This window comes from Polistes fuscatus, unplaced genomic scaffold (assembly GCF_010416935.1).
Source record: "Polistes fuscatus isolate 324 unplaced genomic scaffold, CU_Pfus_HIC Scaffold20, whole genome shotgun sequence".
Classification (NCBI taxonomy): domain Eukaryota; kingdom Metazoa; phylum Arthropoda; class Insecta; order Hymenoptera; family Vespidae; genus Polistes; species Polistes fuscatus.
Genome location: NW_025113097.1, coordinates 2,539,200 through 2,552,203, shown reverse-complemented (window position 1 = coordinate 2,552,203; position 13,004 = coordinate 2,539,200). Strand labels below are relative to the sequence as shown.

Below are 13,004 nucleotides of genomic sequence, written 5' to 3'. Positions count from 1 at the left end.
ATGCTTGATAATATCAAACAAACACTTTTAAATAAAAGAATGAAATATTTTTCGAGACATTATCTTTCCTAATTATTTATTAAATTTAGTTTAATCTTGAATCATTGCAAATAATATTTAATATAACTTTCATTTTAATAAGATATCGTACACACTACTAATAACGTATAATTACAAATTATAAACAAGAATGATTAAAACTTAATCATCTTTTATTTGGTGTTTGATATTATCCAACATTTTACAACAAAAAAAAGGAAAAAAAAATTTGACTGAAGTTAGATTAACTACATTGACCAAAATTTATTCTACTTCCATTATTTTACCTGCGATTTCTCTCGAGCATATAAACATCTCATGTAAGAAGTTTGCACACTTCAGAAAAATTACAAGTACACATCTTTGCAGCCGAGCATTCGCTATTAACACATACATTCATTTAGAAAACTGGCAGTTCATCTTTCGTATTTCATAACAAGGATGTTGCAACAATATAATTAGCAGATTGAATGAATGTTTTAAGTATGCCTTAAAGTGGGTTGTTATTTGAAAATTCGATTTAACGTATTCTGATTATAAATATATATATATATAAATATATATTATATATATTAGATGATAATAATAGGGTAATAAGTATATAAGATATACAACTAATTTTTAAACATTTACGTATGTTTTATGTATATCCTTTAAAAATACTTCTCACAATCAAAAATTTGCTTTCATTATAAATTTTACAGTAGTTCATTGTAATAGAAGTTATAAAGGAATGACAAGAAACACTTATAGAAATTTGTAACTAATGTTATATTATGTAAAATCATGTTCTTTGATATTTCATATACACATGTAGTAATATGTGCATAGATGTGTAAGAAATTATAATAATTTATTAATATCTCCCCCTTTAAGGCAATATTTTCTGGTATATGAAGTCACAGAAGTATTTCTGGTGATTTGCATTAGGTATCAAATTAAGCTCTGCATGCAGATATCATTATTTTTGTTTTGTTTTAAATCTTCATATATGTAAAACGCCCAAGCTGCATAGTACTCGAGGTACACTCGCAAAATCTTTCTTCCATCAGAACCAAGCACACAGTGTAATAACCTAAAGATCCTCATCGTCTTCTGGCAATGCCGTTTCTTGCGCTTCCTTAAGATCCTTTTCAATTTGTTGCTGCCATTGTGGATCCATTGTAACTTCTGGAGGAAGAAGCGCAGGCATTGCAACAAATTCAAGATTTGGATCTCCAATCAATTTGCGTGCCAACCACAAAAATGGTTTCTCGAAATTGTAATTGCTTTTTGCACTAATATCATAGTACTGTAACAATTATGAAAAATAAACATGTAAATATAGATAACTATAAATTAATAATAAAACTAAAGTGAAATTTCTCGAAAACTTTGAATTCAGATTAGAGGGACAGATAAATGTCTTCAAAGCTAATTAAGACCTCTGACTCATCACAGTCTATTATATCTAACATTTTAAATTTAAAGTTAGATTAAATTCAGGTATAATCTTATGAGTTAAAAGAAAATGTCTATACCTGAAGGTTCTTCTTCCTATGGAAGACAATGCTTTTAGCCTTTACTTTCCTATCCTTAATATCAACTTTGTTACCGCACAATACAATGGGTATGTTTTCGCAAACTCTAACTAAATCTCTGTGCCAGTTAGGTACATTCTTATACGTCACCCTAGACGTAACATCAAACATTATTACAGCACATTGTCCTTGGATGTAATATCCATCTCGCAAACCGCCAAACTTCTCTTGACCAGCCGTATCCCATACATTGAATCTTATTGGACCTCTGTTTGTGTGAAATATCAGTGGATGAACCTCTACTCCTAATGTTGCAACATATTTTTTCTCAAATTCACCGGTTAAATGGCGTTTGACAAAAGTTGTCTTTCCAGTTCCACCGTCACCAACAAGGACGCACTTGAAGGTAGGTATTTCGTGTTCTTGATGATTTAAAGCCATATTTGATGACTCCGAAATTATATCCAAATAATATATTTATAAGAAATGATCTGAAATATAACCGTATAAAAAAATATTGTTAATCTATATTAATTATATAAACTGATTTCAATCGTTGGCGATCAAAATATATTTTACAATTAACATTATTAAACGTAAATTCAATGTAAATGTTACATATTAACAATCGATATTAATGCAATATTTTATAAACTAGAGAGAACACGTTGCTTACAATGCGGTAATCTCCTACGCAAAAAAAAGTAACTTTAGGTGACTTTCAATCGCGGTTAAAGTATTATTATATCGATAAGAACAATTAACGTAATACACAAGAATGAAATATAATCTAGAAATATCACCAAAAATATCTTTGAATAGAACAAACGACGAAAAGATCTCGTATGATTTTTTCAGCAACGTGCGTTTCACGAACATTCGTAATCACCTTCGAATATCGGCGTTGAAGATGTGATCGATGAATTTGGATGAGCGTTGAATACCTCGGGGATATATTAAAAATGGTGAAGAAACAAATTCGGGTGAATATAACCGTTCTAATTTATACGAAAAAATGCCGGTTAGATCAACGTCCCGCGCTAACACGTTTCACCTAATCTAGAGACTTTCTCTTACTCTTTCTCTATCTTTTTTTCCCTCTCTTTCTTACTCTCCAACACGCGGAGATTAGAATTCGTGTTTCACGAAGAATGGCTCCCAAAGTTGTAATACGTATAAGACTATTTTTTATTAACTTATTAAATATTTCTTACCGTTATTTAAAGATTAAACGCTTTTTATATATAACAGAATATTTAATTTCTCCTCGTTCTTAAATAAATTTACCAATGTTTTTCGTACAAAATTTCCCGGGAAGCAACCGATGTACGTGAAAATGACCGATAAAACTTACCGTGCGGCACAGTCGTTATGGCTCACAATGGCGTTCCTTTAAGTCGACGAGCGGTGCATCCTGTCTTCTTTGTCATTCGTTGAATTATTTTAAAACAAACTTACGACTAATTTTTACATCAATCTATCGGCAAAAATTCAATATTAATTTTCATTACGTTTAATTGATAAAATAAAATACGATAAATATATTATTCGATAGAGATATAACAGAAATGCGTTTTTTAAAAAGCGACATCTTTGAATATGTAACGTACTACGCCATCACGATGAGTGGATGCAACAATGACAGTGTTCATTTTGGAATAATACGATGGAGAAGATAAAAATAGAAAAGACAGTTTTATAACGGGCATAGAATCGTTTTTATTCAATTTGTTTTCGTAAAATAACGATTATGATATTATTTTTTTTGAATAAAATGAATAGCATTAGAAAGGTAAGAAAACATTTGTTCGTATTCGTCGTGATATTTATTATTCGTTATCAAAAAAACGTTAAAGAAAAAATACTTTTTTAAATATTATATATTCTATGGTTCCTCCTATCATAGCTTGTAATCTTAGAATTTATACTCTATGTTTTCTAATTATTCAAATTTAACTTCAGAGAGCGCCACGTATCGTCTAATGCTATTGGTCAGTTTCAACAGGATATATCAGTGATGTACAACTCTTACTCATACAAGTACCTAATTTCAATTGCATTCCTCGTCTTGTCTAGGCATCGAACCAACCAATCAGAATCTAGCATTCCTCAGGTACCTTTAACTATATAGTACATCATAATATTTCAATTATTTATAAATATATTTTCACGTCGGAAATAATCGAATATTCGCTTCTAAACGTTTTATTCAACCGATTAGATCATAATCAACGTAATCATTATTATTTCAAATAAACAATTCGTATAGACGATACAAAAATCATTATAAAAATACGTACAATCGTTATAAAATCAAATAAATAATTTTCTCAGAAGAAAGGAAAAATTTGTGGAGATGTAAATTTTAGAAAAAAAAAAAACTGAATAAAACGTAACGTCATCGAACGGGTATGGGATGCGTGCAATTTCAAAGATACGCTCCTGAAGCGTGCTGACGTAATCGGCGCAAGCGCACGTCATCGGACGGCACTGCAGAAGCAGGCGAGTTCGCGAGTGTATCGATTTTGCGATCGTGTCTCTCGCGACTAGTGCGTCCGTTTCCTTTAGTTTTTAGTGGCCGTGCTCGTCGTACATGGATGAAATCGTGAATGGGATTACCCGCTAGGTTGATTGCACCGTACATCCGCTGACTCGCAACGCCTCGTCATCCATCAGCATGACCAAGGATAGATTAGCAGCTTTAGTCGCGGTGAGTGTATATTCTATTCGCATTTCAAATATATCGAGATATATTATTAATAAGAAAAAGACAAAATAATGGGACCTAACGAATAAGAGAAAGATAGACGATCAGTAGAAGAGGTTAGAGAAAGAGAGAGAGAGAGAGAGAGAGGAAGAGGGAGAGAAAAAGTTCAAAGTGAGAACCAACGAATAAGAAAAAGACAGACAGTCAGAAGAAAAAAGAAAGAGTGAGAGAGTGAGAGAGAGAGAGGGAGAAAGAAAGTCAATTGAAATATTTGCTGTCTCTTTCCTGTCTTAACTTTGAACATCTTTTAAATACCCCATTAAATCTATCAGCTTATCTTATTCTGTCCTCTTTCTTCACGTTGTTCTTGACACGATGGATCTGTCATCGAGCACGCAATGCTTTCTCTCTCTCTCTCTCTCTCTCTCACTCATTCTAGGCCGGCATACACCTTTGGCAAGCCGAAGCAGGCGTTTCCGTTTGCGATGAGTCGGTAAACGCCGACGAGAATGACGACTATGACGACGATTATTACGATGACGACAACGATGACGACAACGACGACTTGACAGTTTGATAGCTGGTTCTTCCTTAAGAAATTAAAAAAAAAAGGGAGAACCTTCTTTATTCGAATACGCCCGATATCAAACGATCTATGAAACGAGAGTAACGTGATACTCAATTCAAACTATCACGATACACTATTTTCTATTATTAAATCTATTTCCAATGAGATTTGCATTCGTTAAAATGTTTCAACGAAACATATTTTTCAGGTTCTATCTCGTATTTCACTACTCTCTCTCTCTCTCATCGATTTTCTTTTTTTTTCTTTCTAAATATATATGTATTATATATTTTTCGTTGGGTTTAATTTTTTCTTTTTATAACAATGTTTGCGATCTAGAGAAATGAAAAACAAAAAAAATGCATCTTTATCTTAATACTTTGTAATAGGAATTTGTTTTGTCAAATAATTTATTGCAATCCCAGTTCTCCTAATTAACGATGATTCATTATTTTACGATCTGACGTGAGAAATTCGAAGAAATAAAAGATATTATATATAGACTGAAGAAAAAGAGAAAGAGAGAGAGAGAGAGAGAGAGAGAGAAAATCGACACAATAGTTCTACATTTTCGATTCCGTCATTCATTGGTTGTTGCGTGAAGGATGCGTTTGCGTCAGAGTGACGGAATCGAAGGTATCGTACTGTAGTGCGTAACTTTCTCTATCTTTCTCTCTCCCACGTTCTTCATCTCAATCGAATGCTATTTCAGAATGAATTAAAAGAGAGAGAGAGAAGAGAGCACGAAAGAAAAATGAAAAATGAAAAAAAGAAAAAAAAATCACATGGTAATTCTTATTCATATTTTCTTTACCTTTCGCGTTTTTTTTTTGTTTTTCCCTTTTAATTTGCGTAACATTAAACGTTCCTCGCGTTAGATAATATTACCCCTAAATTTTGGTCCTATAGAGTAATAATAATAATAATTATAATAATGATAAAATAATAAATGAGATCGAAAGAAGAAGAAAAAAAAACAACACCTAATTCTCAAGTGTAATTTGTCTTTTTTTTTTTTTTTTTAATTTCAAACCATTAGTATATTTTTTTAAACGAAGGTTATATCCCTCTCTACTGCTATTGTTTCATCGAGGTATTAAAATACATGCATAGGTAGAGTTACATAGAATATGTGTGTACGTATATATGTGTGTAGGTATATATAAAGAACAATTGTTAATCATTAGAATGGTAGTCGTGAATTTGTTCGAAGCGACGATAAGTACTTTGCCACTAGTATCGTCCCAAATGCGCATCCGTCGTCTTTTCACTAAAGGATTTTTCTACTCGAGCATAGAAGAAGTATGTAGTATGCATGTATTATTATTCCTCATCTATATCTACTAAACTTCAATAGAGTACGTTCCATAGAAAAAGTTAAGAGGGAAACGTTAGGAAACACGCTTCGACAAAGATAAATTTCGTTTCTTTTTTTTTATAAAAGAACTTACTTTTGCAAAATTCAATTGCTCTGATGTAACGTATGTGATAAATCATACCTACGTGTATGCATATATATGTGTGTGTGGGTGTATTTTAGACTAGTTAACAAGGTACCAACACGCAACAAGTTCTCTTGTTCTCTTCTCCTCTTCCTATCACCTTCTCTTTTTCTTTTTCTCTTCCTCATCCTCATCCCATACTATCTCGTATAGTAATATACCTTTTTACTCGACTAATTTGAAAGTTTTCCTATCTCACTGGTGTCTGATAATCTCCCCCTGTCCCTTCCCCTCATATCCTCCCACTAGCAGACGAATTTTTTAACGTTAATTTTTTCTTTTTATATTTTTTTATATTTTTCATATTTCTTTCACGCTTTTACATTTTCCCCCCGTTCAATTTATCCTTTTAAATATATATATATATATTAATGTATATATATATATATAATATAATATAATATATAATAATATATAATAATAATTATAATATATAAAATGTATATAATTTATATATTATATAAAATATATATATATAATTTATATATTATAATATAAAAATAATATAATATATAAATAAATAATAATAATATATAAAATGTAATATATATATTACACCCCTATATAATATCGTACGGATACGATCGCGTTATTATAATCGTAGTATAATAATTATTATCGATTGTCACATCCAACACGAAATGTGTCTGTAATTGTCATTTTCCTACCGTTACATAGATATACGAAAGGAACGTTTTTTAATGGCCCGAATGAATTTTCGCGCGCAGATTTTCGCCCGGTTTGTGTGTTCTGTGTCTCTCTATAAGCGAGAAGCGTATCGATCGCGATGTGGTCGGCCGCCTTAACCCGACCCACTCTTTATTAGACTATATTAACACGTCTGATGTCTAAAAATGACTCTTAATTGTATGCAAATATAATATCGATCTCTCTAAAAGCTCGCGAGGAATTTAAGTCGAAGAAGAAGAAGAAAAGAAATGAAGAAACAAATTTGACACGATTAAGTTTATTTTTCCGCGTTCAGTTTGGTTTCATCTTTCATCAGAATTGATTTATTTTCCGTTGTTGTTTTCCTAAATGACGATAATTTCGTTCGTACGTGCGAAAAAGTAGCAACAACCGTTCGTTAATTGAAACGATAAAAGAACACGAACACCCCACCTCTACCCCTACCCCTACTCACCCCAGCCTCACCACGTTTTGGTATGTTGCTTATCTTTCTCACGGGGTTTTTTTTTTCTTTTTTTTTTCACGAATCCCTTTCTGAATTCTCGTTAAACACAGGCCCAGTCTAAGGTGATCATCGTGTTTAGTTTAGTTTGTTGCTATAGGGTCAAGATCGTGGCTCGTCGAACGATAATACGATTACGTCGTGTTACGATATGAGAAAAATAGGAAGGAAGTAGTCTTATCGGGTGGTGAGGAGGGGAAGCAGGGAGAGGGGGGGCGTGATGAAAAAGAATGGCACGCATTTTGTGCGTTGAAATACGTGGGGTGTATCACTGCGCCACGCGTACACTCTCACACACATACACACACGCGATTAAAGGAACGAACAAGGACGAATGATGAAAACGACGAAAACGACGAAAACGACGAAGACGAGTAGAACGAGACCCTTCAAAATCACCAATCACATAACCGGTTGAAGAGAACCGAATAAAAAACCGCTCGGCCTCGAGGAAAAGCTTTCGTAAGCTTATCACGTTAAAACGAATGAGAAAAAGAAACAAAAATCGATAGGCCCAGCATGCGTGGGAATCGTTGACACTAAAAAAAGGTTCTAATTCTGCACTATTCTGTGTAGATTTTTGTTGGTGTTGGTGTTGGTGTTGGTTGGATCGAAACCGTTGCATATTTATTTTCTTGTTTGTTCGTTCGTTTGTTTATTCTTTTCCTCCTACGCATTATTTTCCATTTTATATCGATAACTGTTTTTCTTTTTTATTCAACAAATGTTATTTTTATTTATTACAGGCCCAGTCGGACGAAGATGACGTGGCGGACGATGTGTCCGTCAACGTTGGCGGGCCGGATGACTTCATGACGGAGTTTTTTGCGGAGGTGAGTTACGTTAACATGTTTTTTCTTTCATTTTGTGATTTTTTACTTTCATTTCTATCCAATAAGTATTTTATTCTTGACGATAAAATCCGATTCATACGTATATCATTATAAAAACCGATTAACGAGATCGAGCTTTTTCTTTCTATAAATATTCAGCTTTTTTTTCTTTTTTTTCTATTCCTTTCTTCTTTCCACAAATAAAATTATTATTCCTTCTCTTGACTCAGATTCAGAAATATTCGATAGATTTTTTTTAATAATTACACGATCTTACCGTAGAAAAATGTTAAATGTAGACCAGTTAGAGAATCCGTTCGATGAGAACGCAATTAATTTTGTAAAATAAATGAAATAATTATCTTCGGTGAACTCGAGTATAACTAATCTCCCCCCCCTCTCTCTCTCTCTCGAGATAAATTCAAATTGAAAAGAAATTGATCTATACGATTTTCTGCAAAGTTTTAAGGGGGAAAATTGAAATGAAAATTTAAACTTATAGTGAATATATAATAGTTCGGATTAAAATCAATCAGATTAAATTCGTCTCTTTTAGCGACGAGACGAAGAAGGAAAATAAGAACCCGATCGAAAACCCGGGGAAAAAACTAAAGTTAGATTAGATAATCTGCAATGAATTACTGGATTAACTTAGACAAAAGGAATCATCGTGATTCGAACGAAGGCCATTACCGTTGCCATTGCTTTTAACGATGATGAGAAATTTTCAAGATGATTTACGATTAGAGGAAAAAAAAGAAACACTTCTTTTAGATGATTTTCTAAAAATCAATTACTTTATTTATTTACGCGATATATAAATCAAATTTCATATATTTTTTTTCAATTCTAAACCTACGATCCTAGCTACGTAAGATTTTCATTTAAAAGACTGCATTTACTTTCATTATTTTAACCCCTTGGGTACGGATTTATTTGAGAAAATATTTTCACGTGGAACGAAAATAATTTTTGGTTACTTGGAGTAGTATGCAAAGGCAGTACATTTTTGGGTAAGAATGTATTTATTTCTAAAATATTGCTGACATATGTAATATTAAGATGTCTTCAAGTAATTACAATTGCAAAACAAAAATAAATAATAAAATAATAAATTGTAGCTATAAAAAAAAAAAACCAATTACTAATAATTATGCAGAGTGTGATATTTGTCAAAACAAGTAGATAAATGCGATGCTACTTTGCATTGTTTGCACTGCCACGCAGTATCTTTCCTAATATTATACTTATAACAAACAGGGCACTATTTTTTTTTTTTTAATTTTTGGTTTGACGTCTTAGACACGTCATCCGCTCCTAGGGGAAAAAAAGTAGTGAATGACGTGTCTCAGACGTCAAATGTATCCAAGGGGTTAATATTTTATTTTCAGAAGATAGCGTAAATCAAAACAATCCTAATTGTCAGATTAAATAAAAAGCAACTCTCCAAAAGGAGAGTACTTGATTTTCTTTTTTTTATAATAATCCTAGAAACAGTTAATTCACCATATATATATATATATCTATAGATCTTCGTGTCTTCCGGTTTTCCTCGTTTCCCGTTTCGCGTTGCTTGTCGTTTTATTTCCGACTACTACTACTACTACAACCACGAAGGTGCTATTCAATAGCACGATTCGGCGTTCGAAAGTAGGTTAAACCAGTATCGAAGAGAAGAAGAGGAAAACTCACGAGACCGTGTGCACAGTTCGAACGAGCTACCTAGGCTATCGGTCTCGGACTTTTAACGAGGACAATGTTCACCACCACCATCTTCTTCTTCTTCTTCTTCTTCTTCTTCTTCTTCATCATCCTCGACCCTTCCCTTTTCCTCTTCTTCCTCTCCCTTCTCTCCCTCCTCTTTCTCCCCATTTTCTTTTTCTCCCATATCGTGGGTATCGTTTCTGATAAAAATATCGTTCATTCTTCTCGATTCAACCCCCCCCCTCGACCCACCTCCTACCCCCTCGAACCCACCCACTTCCTCTTTCTTCTTCTATTGTCGATCACCTTACTTTTCTACTTTCCCCCTCATTCCGTTAGCTTATGACAACGAAAAGACACACACACACACAGACACACACACACAGACACACACACACACACACGTGTTCGATATATACTCGGAGGGGTTGGCCCAACTCATATGAGTCATATTCGATATTTCGATGTGTCCTCGATAATGCTAGTCCAAACTATCGCACAAAAGTTTTCTTTTCCTATTGGGTCGATCAAAATTATCTAAGAAAAATCAATGAAAATGTATTATATTGTTTAAACAAAAATTATTTATCTCATTTTATTTATATTTTTTTTTCTTTTTTATTTTCAAATAAATCAAATAAACTTTATTTATTATAAAATTACTCTCAATCGAGAAGATATTTATGAAAATATCTAGAAAAAAATATGAGCGTAAGTTTGGCGAGAGATTAAATATAGGGCACCGAGTTCTTTAATGAACCTTGTGGTTTTTTTTCTCTCTCTCTCTCTCTCTCTCTCTCTCTCTCTCTTTAGTTAATTTTCACCTACCCTTTTTTTTAACGAGTTCCACGCGTTTAAGGGTACACCCTGTATATATCGTTAGTTACGAGTGTTCGAAACACATTTTTTATCACAGTTATTTCATTTTCAACGTTATACTTATACCATGGATTCAATACGCTAGATTAAACAAAATATTAACTTATCCCTCTTTTATTTTTTATAATAATAATAATAATAATAATAATAATAATAATAATAATAATAATAATAAACTGGTGTGTGTACTTATGTACGCACGTAAGAAGTTATACAGTTATACTTCTTTGCCGTACCAAAACGAACATAACCTCAATAACCTCAAAAATAACTTCAAAAAAATACTTCAAAGAAACAAAAATAACCTAAAAAAAAAAAATAATTATGTACGCACGTAAGAAGTTATACAGTTATACTTCTTTGCCGTACCAAAACGAACATAACCTCACTAACCTCAAAAATAACTTCAAACAAAACTTCAAAGAAAAAAAAATAACTTCAAAAATAAATAATTATTATTATATATATATAAGAAAGAATAAAAAAAGAAAAAGAAAATATCAAAATATAGATATCAGTCCACACTAAATATAACAGAGATATATCGAATTACTTCACGCGTCAACAGCCATGGCGCGGTTACAGCATTAGTTCTCGCTTCGATCATTTAAGTAAAGCAGCGCTGAGTACGATTAGTATTTGGATGGGTGACCCGTTTGAGAAAAAAGGGGGGAAGAAGGAAAAGAAGACAACTTCATGCCGTATACTTGAAATCACTTTGCCGTGCGTCGTAAATACCGACAAACTTCATGGTGTCGTTTTTCTAGACGTTCAGAACAAAATCACTCCCCATTACATTTTCCCCAACGCGCCAAAGGAAGTATAACTTCAATAATAATAATCGTCGCGAAACTCGAAGTATCATCATCGGGTATTATCCCAGTTCGTCTTATTCGTTCTCATTTTCTTCTTTAAATGTTCTTTTCGTAAAACCATTTATAGTATGTTTCGATGTTTATCTCTTTAATATGCATCTTCTACTTCAAATGGATCTTTCCTTTTCATTTTAAAACGTTTTATCTACTATTACTACTACTAACTGCTACATCGGATTTACTTTACTTTACTTTTACGAAAAAAAAGAAAAAAGGGGGAGAGAAAAAAAAAAGAAAAGAACACCACACACGTATTTTATCGCATCCGTATCTTTCTTTCAAAAGTTCTCTTCCTATTCAAGAAATAACGGGGAAAAAATCTCCCTGGATTGTCCTTAATCCGTACCACCGATCCTGACGCATGTTTCGAACGTTCCTTTTAACGTTTACTTCCACGATTGCACATTTTCCCACACAGGAGGATGGGTGGGGGTAGGGGGTGGGGTTGTTGGTTGTATGCAGTCGGTAGTAACGCTCTTATTCTTCCTTCGCGGATTTGCACTTTAATTTTATTCCTTTACCTCTGATTTTTCTTTCTTTCTTTCTTTTCTTTCTTTCTTTTTTTCTTTTCTTTTTTTTTTTCTTTTTTTCTCTTTTTTTTTTCTTCTTACCGTAACCCTTTTTTCACGAACAAAAATACCAGGGAAAATTACTTTTTAAAAAAAGTACACTTTCACAAGTATTATAATAATACTTGTAAGAAAAACTGTTATGAAATCTTGATAAATAATATATTTGACGACAAGTTAAAATAAGAGATAATGGTTTCAACGTAAAAGGGGGATGAACTATTAAAACGTTATAGTACAATATACATGGCCTCTTCTAAACAAACCTGTCCCTCTCGTCAGGTTGTATCTTCGAGTAGACAGCCTTGAGGAAAGAGAGACCACTCGTAGGAGTAATTTTGAGTTAGTGATATACGTTGACATTAACGAGACTATCCCTACAGCTTGAAATAACATATGATATAAAGAAAAAGATAGATAGATAGAAAGAGAATAAAAGAAAGAAAGAAAGAAAGAAAGAAGGAAAGAAGAACAAATGACAATGACTGTCCCTACGTATATTTATACTCATTTTCTAAATGAGTTCATTCCAAGTTCCCCTTCCCCCCTGTTGTTTCTTACAAATTTTTCAAAGTAACGACCGTTGAAACGAATATATATATATTAACAAAAATAT

At 32.7% G+C, this 13,004-nt stretch overlaps 2 protein-coding genes across 6 annotated transcripts in view; one reads left to right on the top strand and one right to left on the bottom strand.

The window, feature by feature from the left end:
• Positions 1 to 278: 278 nt before the first annotated feature.
• LOC122517394 (GTP-binding nuclear protein Ran) lies at positions 279 to 3,007 on the bottom strand. 3 transcript variants are annotated; one of them, XM_043635755.1, is made up of 3 exons: positions 2,914 to 3,007; positions 1,560 to 2,050; positions 279 to 1,330 (listed from the first exon to the last, which is right to left on the bottom strand). In XM_043635755.1, exons 2-3 carry the CDS (start codon positions 1,998 to 2,000, stop codon positions 1,115 to 1,117), a joined length of 657 nt encoding a protein of 218 aa, XP_043491690.1. In that variant the 5' UTR covers positions 2,001 to 2,050; positions 2,914 to 3,007; the 3' UTR covers positions 279 to 1,114. The 3 variants fall into 3 exon arrangements, with proteins under 3 accessions (XP_043491690.1, XP_043491691.1, XP_043491692.1); XM_043635756.1 differs by lacking the exon at positions 2,914 to 3,007 and adding an exon at positions 2,449 to 2,767; XM_043635757.1 differs by lacking the exon at positions 2,914 to 3,007 and adding an exon at positions 2,236 to 2,426.
• Positions 3,008 to 4,041: 1,034 nt separating this feature from the next.
• Positions 4,042 to 13,004, top strand: part of LOC122517371 (syntaxin-1A) — a 36,323-nt gene continuing 27,360 nt past the window's right edge. For all 3 annotated transcript variants that reach the window (XM_043635723.1, XM_043635722.1, XM_043635724.1), the window contains exons 1-2: positions 4,042 to 4,269; positions 8,275 to 8,361. In XM_043635723.1, coding sequence (XP_043491658.1) covers positions 4,237 to 4,269; positions 8,275 to 8,361 — 120 coding nt within the window. In that variant the 5' untranslated portion in view covers positions 4,042 to 4,236. The remainder of the gene's footprint in view (positions 4,270 to 8,274; positions 8,362 to 13,004) is intronic.

Coding starts and splice junctions, on each gene's coding strand:
- LOC122517394 (XM_043635755.1), bottom strand. CDS start 2,000: ATGGCTTTAAATCATCAAGAACACGAAATACCTACCTTCAAGTGCGTC. Junction 1,331..1,559: donor ATAGGAAGAAGAACCTTCAG/GTATAGACATTT, acceptor TAATTGTTACAG/TACTATGATATTAGTGCAAA.